The following is a 14,269-nucleotide window of genomic DNA, read 5'->3' as shown; positions in this document are numbered from 1 at the left end:
CAGTTAAGTGCCTGACTCTTGATTTCGGCTCAGGGTCATGAGATCGAGCCCTGTGTAGGGCTCTATGCTCAGTGGGGAGTCTGCTGAAAATTCTTTCTCTCCCTCTACCTCTCCCTCTGTGCTCTCTCTCTCTCAAATAAATAAATATATTTTTTAAAAAATAATAATAATTTGTATTGGGGGTGCCTGGGTGACTCAGTCAGTTAAGCAACTGACTCTTGATTTTGGCTCAGGTCATGACCTCAGGGTCGTGAGACTGAGCCTTGCATGGAGCCTACTTAAGATTCACTCTCTCTGGGGCTCCTGGGTGGCTCAGCTGGTTAAGCACCTGCCTTTGGCTCAGGTCATGATCCCAGGCTCCTGGGATTGAGCCCTGCATTGGGCTCCCTGCTCAGCGGGGAGCCTACTTCTCCCTCTCCCTCTGCCTGCCACTCCCCTGCTTATGCTCTCTCTCTCAGTCAAATAAATAAATAAAATCTTAAAAAAAGAAAAAAAAAAAGATTCTCTCTCTTCCTTCTGCCCCCCTCCCACCCTGGCTCATGCTCTTTCCCTCTCTCTAAAAAGATACAATAATATTTTTTATCGAAGTATAATTAACATACAATTTAAATTTTTAATTAAAAACTAAGGTATAATTGAAATAAAACTTTATATTAGTTTCAGGTGTACAATGTAATGATTTGATATTTGTATACATTGTGAAATGATCACACAATATGTCTAGTTAACATTTGTCACCTTACATAGTCACAAAAAATAATTTCTTTTTCTTGTGATGAGAACTTAAATTTACTCTCTCAGCAACTTTCAAATACGCAATACAGTATTATTAACTATAATCAGCATGCTGTACATTATATCCCATGACTTATTTATTTGATAATTGGAAGTTTGTACATTTTGATGCCCTTCATCCATTTCTCCCAACCACCACCACCTTCCCCGCCTCTGGCAATCACCAGTCTGTTCTCTATATCTATGAGCCCTTTTTTTTTTTAATAAGATTTTATTTATTTAGGGACGCCTGGGTGGCTCAGTCATTAAGTGTCTGCCTTCAGCTCAGGTCAGAATCCCAGGGTCCTGGGATCAAGCCCCACATCGGGATCCCTGCTCAGTGGGGAGCCTGCTTTGCTTCTCCCTCTCCCACTCCCCCTGCTTGTGTTCCCTCTCTCGCTGTGTTTCTCTCTATCAAATAAATAAATAAGATCTTTAAAAAAAAAGATTTTATTTATTTATTTGAGAGAGAGAGAGAGAGAGAGACTGAACACAAGCAGGGGTAGCAGCAGGCAGAAGGAGAAGCAGCCTTCCCACTGAGTGGGGAGCCCAACGTGGGATCCAGGACCCTGGTATCATGACCTGAGCCATGACCTGAAGGCAGACACTTAACCAACTGAGCCACCCAGGCACCCTTTGTTTGTTTTTTAGATTATACATGTAAGTGAGATCATATGGTATTTGTCTTTCTCTGTCTGACTTATTTCACTTAGCATAATACCTTCCAGTTCCATCCATGTCGTCGCAAATGGCAGGACTTACTTCTTTTTTATGGCTGAATCATATATATGTATGTATATGGAATTGCTGGATCATATGGATCATGTGGTAGTCCTATTTTAAGAAACATTTAAAGAAATAAAATGCATATATTTTCAATCAGTACGAGGAAAAATTAGAAAAAAGTCAATCAATCCAAACAAAAAGTCAAGAAAGAAGAACAATAAATCACAGAAAAATCTGGACAAAGAGAAAGCACGAATTAAGTGGTAGAAATAAATCGAACAGTATTAGTAATTATGATAAATATAAATGGACCAAACTTTCCAAGTAAAAGGCAAGAATTGTCAGACTAGATTTTAAAAACAAAATCCAATGATATGACATTTAATTAGATAGAGATAGACGTAAAACATAATAATAGAGAAAGGTTGAAAGTCAAATGCTAAGAAAAGAAAAGAAAAAAGAAGCTCGTGCTGCTGTATCAATTTCTGACAAAATAACTTTATTTATTTATTTATTTATATTTATTTGAGAGAGAGAGAATGAGAGAGAGCACATGAGAGGGGGGAGGGTCAGAGGGAGAAGCAGACCCCCTGCCGAGCAGGGAGCCTGATGCGGGACTCGATCCCGGGACTCCAGGATCATGACCTGAGCCGAAGGCAGTCGCTTAACCAACTGAGCCACCCAGGCGCCCTGACAAAATAACTTTAAAGTAAAAGTATTATTAAGGAAAAAATGGGTCAATTAATAATGATGGAGGATTCAGAGATCGGGACTGGCTGGGATTGCGAAAGGATCAATATGCCTTTGGCTAGAGATTTACTACACCCATCCTTGGAAGAGGAAAAGAAAAAACACAAAAAGAAACAGCTAGTTCAGAGCCCAAATTCCTATTTTTTGGATGTAAAATGTCCAGGTTGTTACAAGGTTACCACGGTTTTCAGCCATGCTCAGACGGCGGTTCTTTGTGTAGGCTGTTCAACAGTGTTGTGCCAGCCAACAGGAGGAAAGGCCAGACTCACAGAGGGGTGTTTATTTAGAAGAAAGCAACGCTAATGATCCACACGACCTCTTGAATTTGTGTTATATCACAGAAAGCCTTATGAGTTTAGTAATTCCAGTTAATCTACCAAGATAATGTAATTATGTTTAATTTTGTATGGTTTACAACAGTGATCTATTTTGCTGTCATTTTTTCAATAAAGTTTTGATTATGGGCAAAAAAAAATAATGGAGGATTCAAGAAATTTTAACCATTCTAAAGTTATATGCATCTAATAACATAGCATCAAGATATGTAAAACAAAAAATGATGAATACAAAGAGAAATGGAAAAATCCACTGACAAACTGGAAGTTGACAACATACACCTCCTAGTAATTGATTAATCAAGCAAACCAAAAAAATCAGTAAGGTTAGGGAAGATTTGAATAACACAGATCACAGGCTTTATTGGTTTTATGTGCTTGTTGTTTAACAAATATTCATATAGAGTTTATTATGTAGCATGTGCTCTTCTAAAAGAATTTTTGTCAAGAACTGGAAAGAAAGGGTTCTGATCTGAATACCTTCCAGAGTCAAGGTGCTGTCATTGATCACTTCAGCTAAATTCAGGGACAAATTTCATAGTACTTTTTCTAATAGGACAACTCCTATCATGAAGAGAACTCCCCACAGACTGCACATGAATAACAAGCTAGTTATCTCCAAGTCATAAAGGACAGCCTCATTTTGAAGAGATCTCTGCAGTTGTCTAAGAGCTATGTGATCTACCGATGGTGCTCTTTTTTTTTTTTTTTTAAGATTTTATTTATTTATTTGACAGAGAGAGAGATAGCAAGAGCAGGAACACAAGCAGGGGGAGTGGGAGAGGGAGAAGCAGGCTTCCTGCCTGAGCAGGGAGCCCGATGTGGGGCTCGATCCCAGGACCCTGGGATCATGACCTGAGCCAAAGACAGATGCTTAATGACTGAGCCACCCAGGCACCCCTATTGGTGGTGTTCTTATGGTCTCTCATTACTCACCATTAAGTGCAAGTCACCATGATTTGGGGAAGCAGACAAGTTAACACTTGGCTTCCATGTACCAAAGGTGTTCACGGTGCTCCTGGAAAAAAAAAAAAAAGAAGATTTACAACTGCTGGGTCCCCCAAGTAGGACCCTACATCAGTCAGGGGTACAGCCTGACAACATCTCCAATGTGGCCTCCCAGAAGGATTGTAATCCTTAGGGTTCTTAGTGGTGTTCAAAGAGCTTAGCCCTTTTTTTTTTTGAGGGACTGCTAGGGGGCAGTCAGTTCACTGTCCTCTACCTGTCCATACTACCAGCCAAGTGGCATTCATCCATCCACCCATGGAATGACTGATCAATGGATAGGGGAGTGATGATGAGATCCAGAGGTGCTGATGGGTGTTTTGTGTGGAAGGGGCAGAGATAGGACTGGCTTCTGCTTTTTCTGATAGACCCTGGCTAAGATTAAAGAGAATGGTGATCGAACAGAAGGCCAGGTGAGCAGTCAGTTCAGTGTCAAGGGCTTGCAACAGGTGGAGAGGAGCAGGGTGCTTTCCTTTGTGGGGAAGCTCTAGAGGCAGTTCTGGAAGACTTATTAACGTCCTACCCTCTCCCACCCCTTCCAGGGGACCGAAGTGGTTCCTCCCTGGTGCCTAATTCATTATTCTCCTCCCACTGTGTTCCATTCCAGTAACTACAAACTTACTATTTGTCACACCCAGACCATTTGTCCAGAAGGATCAGATACAAGAGGGACAAGGGTATTTTTATAAAATTTAATCAGTTGTGTTCCTAGTGTCTGAGTAATTTCTTTCACAGCAACTCAGGACAAAAGAAACACCTAAAAATCCCATTATTAATTTGTCAGGTCCAAATATCTTTTTTTTTTAAAGATTTTATTTATTTATTTGACAGAGAGAGAGAGAGCAAGAGCAGGAACACAAGCAAGGGGAGCGGGAGAGGGAGAAGCAGGCTTCCCACCGAGCAAGGAGCTCGATGCGGGGCTCGATCCCAGGACCGTGGGATCATGACCTGAGCCGAAGGCAGACGCTTAATGACTGAGCCACCCAGGCGCCCCAGGTCCATATATCTTTTTTTTTTTTTTAAGATTTATTTATTTATTTATTTGACAGATAGAGACACAGTGAGAGAGGGAACACAAGCAGGAGGAGTGGGAGAGGGAGAAGCAGGCTTCCCGCGGAGCAGGGAGCCCGATGTGGGGCTTGATCCCAGGACCCTGGGATCATGACCTGAGCTGAAGGCAGACGCTTAACTGACTGAGCCACCCAGGCATATATCTTAATATATATTTATGTTGTCACCACTTTGTAGCCATTTGAAAAAATAATACATATAAATTGAAAGAAAAATAATACTTTTATTCTATTTTTAAGTAACCATAATTACGTGCTAATGGGATGTGCTGGGAGCTGTACGAGTTTTCAAACCTTGGCATCAGATTGGATGCTCATTGCCTGTTCCACACTGATATTCACACAATACGTGCTTTTTATCACAGCAACTGTAGGAAACCCAACTGTGCAAAGATATGACATTGTTAATTGGATAATAATCCAATGTTGGAACCACGATCTACCTTATACTAGTGGTTCACACAGTTTCCCACGGATGTTGAGTATCACTGTGCTTCCCTTGAACATTTATTTTTATAAATTTTTAAAAAAGATTTTATTTATTTATTTGTCGAGAGAGAGAGAGTGTGTATGTGCGTGCACACAAACAGGGGGAGCGGCAGGCAGAAGAAGAAGCAGGCTCCCCAGTAAGCAGGGAGCCTGATGTGGGACTCGATCCCAGGACCCTGGGATCATGATAGGAGCCAAAGGCAGTTGCTTAACTGACTGAGCCACTCAGGCGCCCCTCCCTTGAACATTTAAAATATTCTCTGGTGGTCCATGGGCTTACTGCTGCAGCACCCTGGCGTGCATGGTACGGTTTGGGAACTGGGGGTCTCACACAAAATTGTTTAGTTTGGGGCAAAAATTCTTGGAGGGGAATTCAAAATCAGATTGTCACACTTGATATTCCTTTATAGTGTGAATGTTAACAAACTGTATAACAATATTCCAAAATCTTGATTATCAGCATTAAACTTGAATCCCCTTCCCCTGGGCCTGTTTTGGCTGGGCAGCCACCAGAGGGTGAAGCTACCAGGTCTGCTGGGATTGCCTTCAGAAGAAAGAAACATCATGTGCATCAGGGAATCTCAAATTCTTAAAATAGGTCTGTAGAACATCCCACCTTTCACCTGATTAGTACCAGGGAGTGGCCAAGAAGAAATGATTGCTTTCTAAAACAGTCAAATTTAGTGACCACACTGCCTTACTAATATGCCCCAACCAGGAGGAGGTGATGGAGGTAGGATCAGAAATCATTTTGAGTTGATTTTTGAAGAATCAATTCCAATGCTCCACAATCCCAGACGCCTGTGGATGTGGATAATACAGAGGGCCGTCAAACACCTTGAGTAGCTTGAGAGCCCACTGCGATCAAAGGTGCATCGTGGTCAGACTGCAAATGTCTGAAAAGCCAGAAATATAACAAATATCAGTTTCAAGGGCTACAAGGAGCTAGCCAGAGTCAACACTGCAGCAAGATTGCAACCCGAAAAATGATCAACAGTGGTGAGCCACCACCAGTAGCCCCAGGAGGGGATCAAATGTTCGATGGACTCAACTGCCTCGCCCTGTGCAATGGGCCTCCCTCTCCAAGAGACAAACAGTTCAACTTTTATTATGAGTCGCTGGCCTGGCATGCAGTAACGGCTGGTGCATCTGAAATACAGAGTCTTTACTCAGGGCCCAGTCTATGCTGGGGGCTGTGCTGCGTGTCTGCTTCAGTCACGGGTCCAGGCAGCGGATGTGGCTGTGTGGACAGTGCAAGCTTCATCTGCAGCTTGGTCCTGGTCAGTCTCAGAGGATGGACCCTCACCATGAGCACCTACCCGAGAGACCCAAATAGCTCCGTCAGCAGCCGTGATTTGTTTCCATGGTTCATGACCCCAAAGAGGGAAGAATCTGCCAGTCTGTAGTTTTCCAAGTGGCAGACGAAACAGCTAGGCCATTGTCAACAGCCCAAGAAGCAGTAAAAATGTAACAAGCTTCATCAGGGAGTACTGGCTGGAGCTGTGAGGATGGCTTTGAGTTCTGCCCACTGAGAGGAGTGAGCACATCTGTTTTCCATTCCACGTAGCTGGCACCAACGCTGACCAGCCACAGAGGCCCCGGGGGACATCAGGGGTTTCAGCAGAGCCAGACCGTCAGAGAGCCCGGCCCAGGCATTTAGGGCAACCTGTGTGGATCGAGAATCCCACTGAGCAAGTGGCTTTGCTTCAGCTCTGCAGTGGAGGATAACCTTTCCCCCAAAGGGAAAGCTGCCTTTTCTTCACGTAAAGCTGAAAATGCCACCGAGGCCAGGTAGCTGTAGACTTAAATATACCATCTCCATCAGATAAGTGAGGCTTCTCAGGCCCTTTCCCACATTATGTGTTGTTGGGTCTGAATTAACCTACCCCCCGCCCGCCCCCAAGATAACCGTCACAGGGTCTCTACGGGCATGTTTTTCAGCCCCATCAGGTGTTCAGCTTTGACAAGAACCCAATAGAAGCTAAAAGTTGCTTTTCTTTTTTTTAAAAGATTTTATTTATTTGACAGAGAGAGACACAGCGACAGCAGGAACACAAGCAGGGGGAGTGGGAGAGGGAGAAGCAGGCCTCCCGCTGAGCAGGGAGCCCGATGCAGGGCTCAATCCCAGGACCCTGGGATCATGACCTGAGCCGAAGGCAGATGCTTAACAACAGAGCCACCCAGGCACCCCTAAAAGCTGCTTTTCAAAAGAGGTATACCTCAGCCACATGAGGGAGGCAACCCCCCCTCCCCCCCCCCCACAAAAAGGGGTGCCTCCTGGTGGAGGCAGCCTCCCTGGAAAATGATCAATCAGGAAAATGATGAATCAGAGAGATTTTTAGCTTCAAGGGGTCATAAGGTTGCACAGTCCCCAAATCACTAGCACTTTCCTGATGCAGAATTCCAGATTGATCTAATCTCTTCAGGCATTTATGAGCATTCACAGTGCGTTCATGGAAAACACCAATGCCAATTACATACTCAGCAATGAAAGCCACTAGAACAGTACATTGACTTGGCCCAAAGCCCTGCTCACAAGGTCAATGAGATCCTTTCTTCTCTCTGGAAAAGTGAGGGACAGTCTTCCCTTGGGAGGAAGCGAGGAGACTTGCAAAGTCCTTTTTTGCAATTGCTCAGAAATGTGGAACAATTCTTTAGCACACACCTACAACCTACGTAAGAATAGCCATTCCTTCATTCTTTCAACAAATATTCATTTGGTGCCTATTATGTGCAAGGAACTATTTCAAGTTCTGGGGAAACAGTAACGAACAAAACAGTCCCTACTGTCACATAGCTTATGTTCTAAGGGGAATATCAGGCAAAAAAAAAAAAAAAAAGGAAATAAAAATATGTCAGATGGTGGTAGATGCTATGGAAAAAAGGGAGCAGGAAAAGGGGCACTAGGAGTGTGGGGGATGGGGCCTCACTAATTTATGTAGTGCGGTCAGGTTCTGTAGTCTCAGAAACCTGAAGGAGTGAGGAAACAAGACGTGAAGTCGATTCTAGGCAAGGGGGAGCCCCTGGGGAAGTGGATTCTAGGTAGGGGGGAAATAATGCCGAGACCCTAAAGCTGGCATCTGCCTGTTTTGTTTCAAAAGTAGCAAGGCCTGTGTGGCTGGAGTTGAGTGACCCAGGAGGGTAGGACATGAGATCACAGAGGACACGTGAGGATCCATGAGGTCTTGGTAGATTGAACAGACTTGGCTTTTACTCTGAGTGAGGTGGTAAGTGGCATGATATGGCACATTTCACCAAGATCTCTCTGGCTGTGTGTTGAGAACAGACTGGTGGCCGGGTGGGGGGAGGTGGGGGGGTTGGGGGTTGGCATCACAGAGGCAGGCAGATTGTTTAATAGGCAGTCATAAGTCCCACAAGAGAGGATGCTGGTTTGGTCAAGAGTGATAATGCTGAAAGTGTGGTGAGAAGTGACAGCATTCCAGATAAATACTTTTTAATTATGATTTTGAAAAATAGAACAACACCATTACTTAAAAAAAACTAACAATAAATATTTAATATTATCAAATATCTAGTCAATATACAGATATACAAGATTACCTCATGAGTTTTTTTTTTAATTTGTTAGAAATGTCAAAGATAAAGCTGGATATTAGTTAAAGCAGTGAAAACAGATTTTATTCAGTAACCACTGCCAGTAGGGAAAAGAGCTGAGCTCCATTCGGATTTGTGAAGAGGCAACAGAGCATTTTAAACGGAGAATGAAGAGCAGGGCCTCATGCTAAAAATTATAAAGGGTTGGTCACTGTAAATGTGATTAGGCCAGCAATGTCTGCTAGCTGGCAATTATGGGAAGTTAGGAATCTATCCTCCCAGAGACAGGGAGACCAAAGACCTCTCCTTTCTGATTATACTTCAGAGGAATGGCTTTCAGGTCCTTGAGACAGACATTCGGAGTTACAGAAGATACACATACATCTCAAGGAACAGAGGAAGGATTCACCATCGCAAGCCCTTTTTAGTGAGTGCTCTAAGAAAACGAGATGGGGGGGCGCCTGGGTGGCTCAGTCGTTAAGCGTCTGCCTTCGGCTCAGGTCATGATCTCAGGGTCCTGGGATCGAGCCCCGCATCGGGCTCCCTGCTCCACGGGAAGCCTGCTTCTCCCTCTCCCACTCCCCCTGCTTGTGTTCCCTCTCTCGCTGTATCTCTCTCTGTCAAATAAATAAAATCTTAAAAAAAAGAAAAGAAAACGAGATGGGGCCGATGTCAGAGACCTGTTACAACAAACAGCAACTTTTTTTTTTGACACCTCTGAGCTTTTCCAAACAGGAACTCAAAAGGGGCTGGGTTGTCCCAGGGACAGGGCCGTAAGCTGCTAGAAGCCATGTTGAAGTTTGGTCAAGCTTCTTAGGGCAGGGGTTTGAAGGGAGTCTTCATGTTGAGAAGTTTTTGCAGTTCTCAGAATCTATATCATGTAAGGTCCATATATTGTAACTGATTGACATTCTGTCTTAAATTTCTTTTAACATAGGGTCCTCCTGATTCTTCATTTTTATCCCTTACAACTTGTTTGTTGAAGAAATGGAGTCATTTGTCCTGCAGACAAAATCAAGATTTTGCTGACTGGACTCTCATGGCTTATTTTAACATGTTTCTTGGTCCCTATATTTCCCCCAAATTGGTACTTAGGGTCAAATTGCCTAGTAGACATACAAAAAGAGATGGGAGGATAGGCAGTTGGATATAAGGATGGGAGACAGGAGAAATCCAACTGGCAACAATAAATTGGAAGTCATGGGCATAGAGAGTTTAAAGCCAATTCCAGATGTGATTGCTGAGGGAATGAGAGGACAAGAGAAACCCTCTAAGAGTTTAGAGGTGTGGAGATGGGGCGATACCAGGAAGGATGAGGAGCACATCCAATGTGAGGGCAGTGACCCCGAAGCCAATAAAAGAAGGTACTTAAAGAAGGAATGAGTGCTCAACTGTGTCAAATGTGGTAACAGATTCCATCAAGTAAGGATTGCAAATTTCTATTGTTCGGTAAAGACGTCACGGGTGACCTTGAGAAGAGCTGTTTGGAATGGGCTCAAGAGGGAATGAATGAGAGCACATGGAGACATGTAAAGACAACTCTTTCAAGAAGTTTTACTGCAAAGGGAAGCAGAGGAAAAAGGTTAACTGGAGGCCAACTCAACCTTGAAGGAAAATTTGTTGTTTTCCGGATGGGTCCATAAGAGCCTATTTGTAACCTGTGAAACTGATCTAATAGAGGGGGAAATTGGGGTATTGTATAGGGAGTTGTTGGGAGTAATATCCTTGGAATAGGGAAGAGGGGATGGAATCTAGTGCCCCAGGGAAGGGTCTGGTCTCAGGGCGGAGCAAGTCAGTTCATCCACGGTAATGGGAGGTGAGGCTGCGTACCTGGACACAGATGCAAACCGACCCGTCGATGTCATGGAGGGAACACGTGTTCTAAGTGCTTCTGTTTTCTTAGTGAGAAGCAGGGTTGTCACCTAGGACTGAGAAGTGGAGAGGTGCTGGAGGTTTGAGGACACAGGAATAGGGGTTAGCTGTACTCTCTGGGGAGTGAGGAAAACAAATAGACAAAGAAAATGTGGATTATTGGTCTTAAAGTGAGACCATCACCTTGGCCGGGTGTTTCTTCAGCCAAGTTTAAGCTCTCAGAGGAAATGCAGAGTTAGCAGAGATTTAGATTTACCTAAAAGTGGGAGTTTTTCCAATAAATAACGCAGGAGAGAAGGGCAAGGGTGCTGAGAGTGTGTGCAGGAAGTGGTTATAATGACCACGCATGGTATCTATAGAGGAAATTGTGGGTTTGCTCAGGTAAGTGATGTGCCTTGGAAACTCTTCCCTGTCACGACTGGGACCAGCAGTTGTTCAGTTATTTTTTTATTTTTTTAAGTAGGCTCCCCACCCCCAGCATGGAACCTAGTGCAGGGCTTGAACTCACAACCATGAGATCAAGACCTGAGCTGAGATCAAGAATCAGTGCCTAACAGACCAAGCCACCCAGGCGCTCCTGTTCAGTTATTGTTAAAGTAAGTTGAATAGATGTGACAGAGGCTGCTCATTGTTCCACAATATCCTGTTTCCTTCTTCCATGGTCATGAACCTTGACTCTTAGGAAGGTATATGTTCATTCAAGACAAAGACCACATTTCTCGGCCTCCTTCAAGGCCAGGGGTGACTATGTCTCTACTCTCTGAACAAAGATATATAATCAATATTATGAGACAGCTCCCAGGAACCTCCCTAAAAGGAGATATGATACACACCCTGTCCTTTGGCAAGGGGGAGGGCTATGAACCTTTCATTTATCTGGCTGCCTGAGGTGGGGATGAAATGACCAGAGCTCTGGTCTTCCACTTAGAACACGAGGATGAGGTCCATTCCCTAGATACCATAGGGAGATAAGCTGGAGGAACCTGAGGCCCTTGGGTCTTTGTGGTGCAGAGCTGCCACACCAACTCAGACCGTGCATCTTTAGAGTTTTACAAGAGAGAAATAAAATTCTATTTGTTTAAACCACTGTTTTTGGAGGGCTCCATTGTTCACAGCTGAATCTAATTTTAACTCATATTTTGGGGAACATTTTTAATGAAAGAAACATAGCTATTTTAAATATTTTAACTTGACACTTATTAATGGACATTGATCCACTGGTCTTTTCGTGTAGGGACAAGTCCTATTCTTTGAGTGGGGTTCCACTAATTAGCATTCCACGGAAACTACACATGCCCATAATGCACCAAGATCACCAGTTTCGATTTCTTCAAAAGCAGAATGCAAAGGCAAAGCCTTAGGGAAGTTGTGAAGCCATGTGAATGCAATACCCTGGATGTTTACAATTACCCCAATCTTTACAAAGTCTTCCTTGCCTACACTTAATTCAACAGTATTTTTTATTGACTCACTTTTATCAAGTCTTTCCACAGCATTTGCTTTGGTTTAGGAGAACTTTGTTTTAGCACTTACTGTTCATCAATTTATGTAATATTTAATTACATATTTACCTTATTTTCATCAGAAATACTTTCTCTTAGCCTCATACTTTATTAGTTGATGCAATGTTTTTTTTTTTTTTTTTAAGAGTTTATTTATTTGACAGAGAGAGACACAGTGAGAGAGGGAACACAAGCAGGGGGAGTGGGAGAGGGAGAAGCAGGCTTCCTGCTGAGCAGGGAGCCCGATGCGGGGCTCGATCCCAGGACCTGGGATCATGACCTGAGTCGAAGGCAGACGCTTAACGACTGAGCCACCCAGGCGCCCCAGTTGATGCAATGTTTAATTGAGTTCCACAATTACACCAGTGAAGACAACTGGCAGAAATGAGCACTGACCTTTGGAAAGCATATATAACCCAACTGAGGAAGCAGCGCGTTCTTCCCACATCAACCCTCTCTGATGTTTGACGGAAGGAGAGAGGGAACATTAGTTATCTCTCCACTGGAGTACGGGTCAGATCTGCTACCCAGCATCTCTTTACATTTATATAATTTAAAAGAATCTTGATTATACATTTATTTTTTATTTTTTTAAATTTTATTATGTTAGTCACCATGCAATACATCACTGGTTTTTGATGTGGTGATCCACGATCTTTACAAATGCACAAGCGACTCTTGCACACTGCTGATGGGCGTGTGAATAGGTATGAGCATTCTGGAGGACAGTATCTATCAAAGCCTTAAAAACATCATAGAACTGACTTGGCAAAGCCTTTTTAAATAAAGAATCCTAAGAAAATAATTGAGACATTTCCAAAAGAATTCCTACGATTATCTTGCCTGGGGGAAAGGTTTAAAAGCCCCATTGAGTATGGCTAGTTTTACGTACTGACTGTGTTTTCATTTGGAATATACTGTTTTGAAGGAATGAATCAGAGAGAACTTTAACTTTGGATTGGCAGCATGACATGGTCACAGAAAGCTTTTATTAAAATTTTGGATCCTTGGGCGCCTGGGTGGCTCAGTCGTTAAGCGTCTGTCTTCGACTCAGGTCATGATCCCAGGGTCCTGGGATCGAGTCCCACATCAGGCTCCCTGCTCGGCGGGGAAGCCTGCTTCTCCCTCTCCCACTCCCCCTGCTTGTGTTCCTGCTCTCGCTATCTCTCTCTCTGTCAAATAAATAAATAAAATCTTTAAAAAAAAAAAAAATTTTGGATCCTTAAGCCGACTGTGGCTAATACAGCTTATGGGCACTCAAGTGCCACTTGATTACTGAGGCTAGAAAGGGAATACCACCAAAATAATAATTATAATAACAATAATAACAATAATATAACAACAATAATGATAATAATAATAGTAAATAAAAAATAATAAAACAAATTTAAAAAAAGAAAGGGAATACCACATTTCCCCTAATCTCTTGTGTCAGGGTTTGGATGTGAATTAGGTTCCACCAGTTGAGATCTGAAAGGTGGAAGGCAGGCCGTCTTCCTACCACTTTAGCTGTTTTCTGCTGCTAAAGCTGTGCAGTCTGATTCTTCTCTTTCCCTCACAGCCCACCTCGACTCTATCGGCAGACCACGCTGGCTCTACCTTTGAAGTAACTACTCAGGATCCATGCACTTCCCATCACCTCCGCTCTTCCCACCCCGGTCCACAGCACAGCCATCTGTCGCCGGGATGACTACAGCAGCCTTTAACCCGGTATCTCTGCTTCTATCTTTGCCTCGACCTGGCAGCTCAAGTGAGCCTTTTAAAACCCAGATAACACTTGTGACAGTGAACCATTTCACTTAGAAGACAGCCCAACTCCTCTCAGTGGCCTAAAGCCCTGGCTGACCTGGACCACCCACCCCACACCTCCTCTGCTGCCCTTCTCCTTCCTGCTTTCAGCTCCAGCCAGTCTCCTCTGCTGCTCCTGATTCTGGCTGTCTTCACCCCTATGGATCCTGCCAGCTCACTTCTTCAACTCTGACATGCTGAGCTACCACCTGTAGACTCCCCCTACCCTTTAAAAACAATTCCCAAGCGCTTGTCGCCTTCTAAATACCACAAAACTTACTTATTTATGCTTATTGTCTGTCCCCCTCACTAAAATGAAAGCTGTCAGGACAGACATCTTCCTCTTTTGTCACTGATGTATCTATCCTACGCTGCAATGGCCTAGCCCCCAGGAGGCCCTCTG

At 43.6% G+C, this 14,269-nt stretch overlaps 1 protein-coding gene across 1 annotated transcript; it reads left to right on the top strand.

Annotated features, from left to right (window-relative positions):
• The first annotated feature begins 2,298 nt into the window (after positions 1 to 2,298).
• LOC118022371 (40S ribosomal protein S27-like) lies at positions 2,299 to 2,555 on the top strand. The gene has a single exon (XM_035023152.1). The coding sequence runs from the start codon at positions 2,299 to 2,301 to the stop codon at positions 2,551 to 2,553; it is 255 nt and encodes an 84-aa protein (XP_034879043.1). The 3' UTR covers positions 2,554 to 2,555.
• Positions 2,556 to 14,269: the final 11,714 nt, after the last annotated feature.

Source organism: Mirounga leonina, unplaced genomic scaffold (genome assembly GCF_011800145.1).
Source record: "Mirounga leonina isolate KUSES-001 unplaced genomic scaffold, KU_Mleo_1.0 Mir_176, whole genome shotgun sequence".
In the NCBI taxonomy this organism is placed as follows: domain Eukaryota; kingdom Metazoa; phylum Chordata; class Mammalia; order Carnivora; family Phocidae; genus Mirounga; species Mirounga leonina.
Note: the sequence above shows the minus strand (reverse complement) of the source record. Positions and strands in the feature narration are given on the sequence as shown.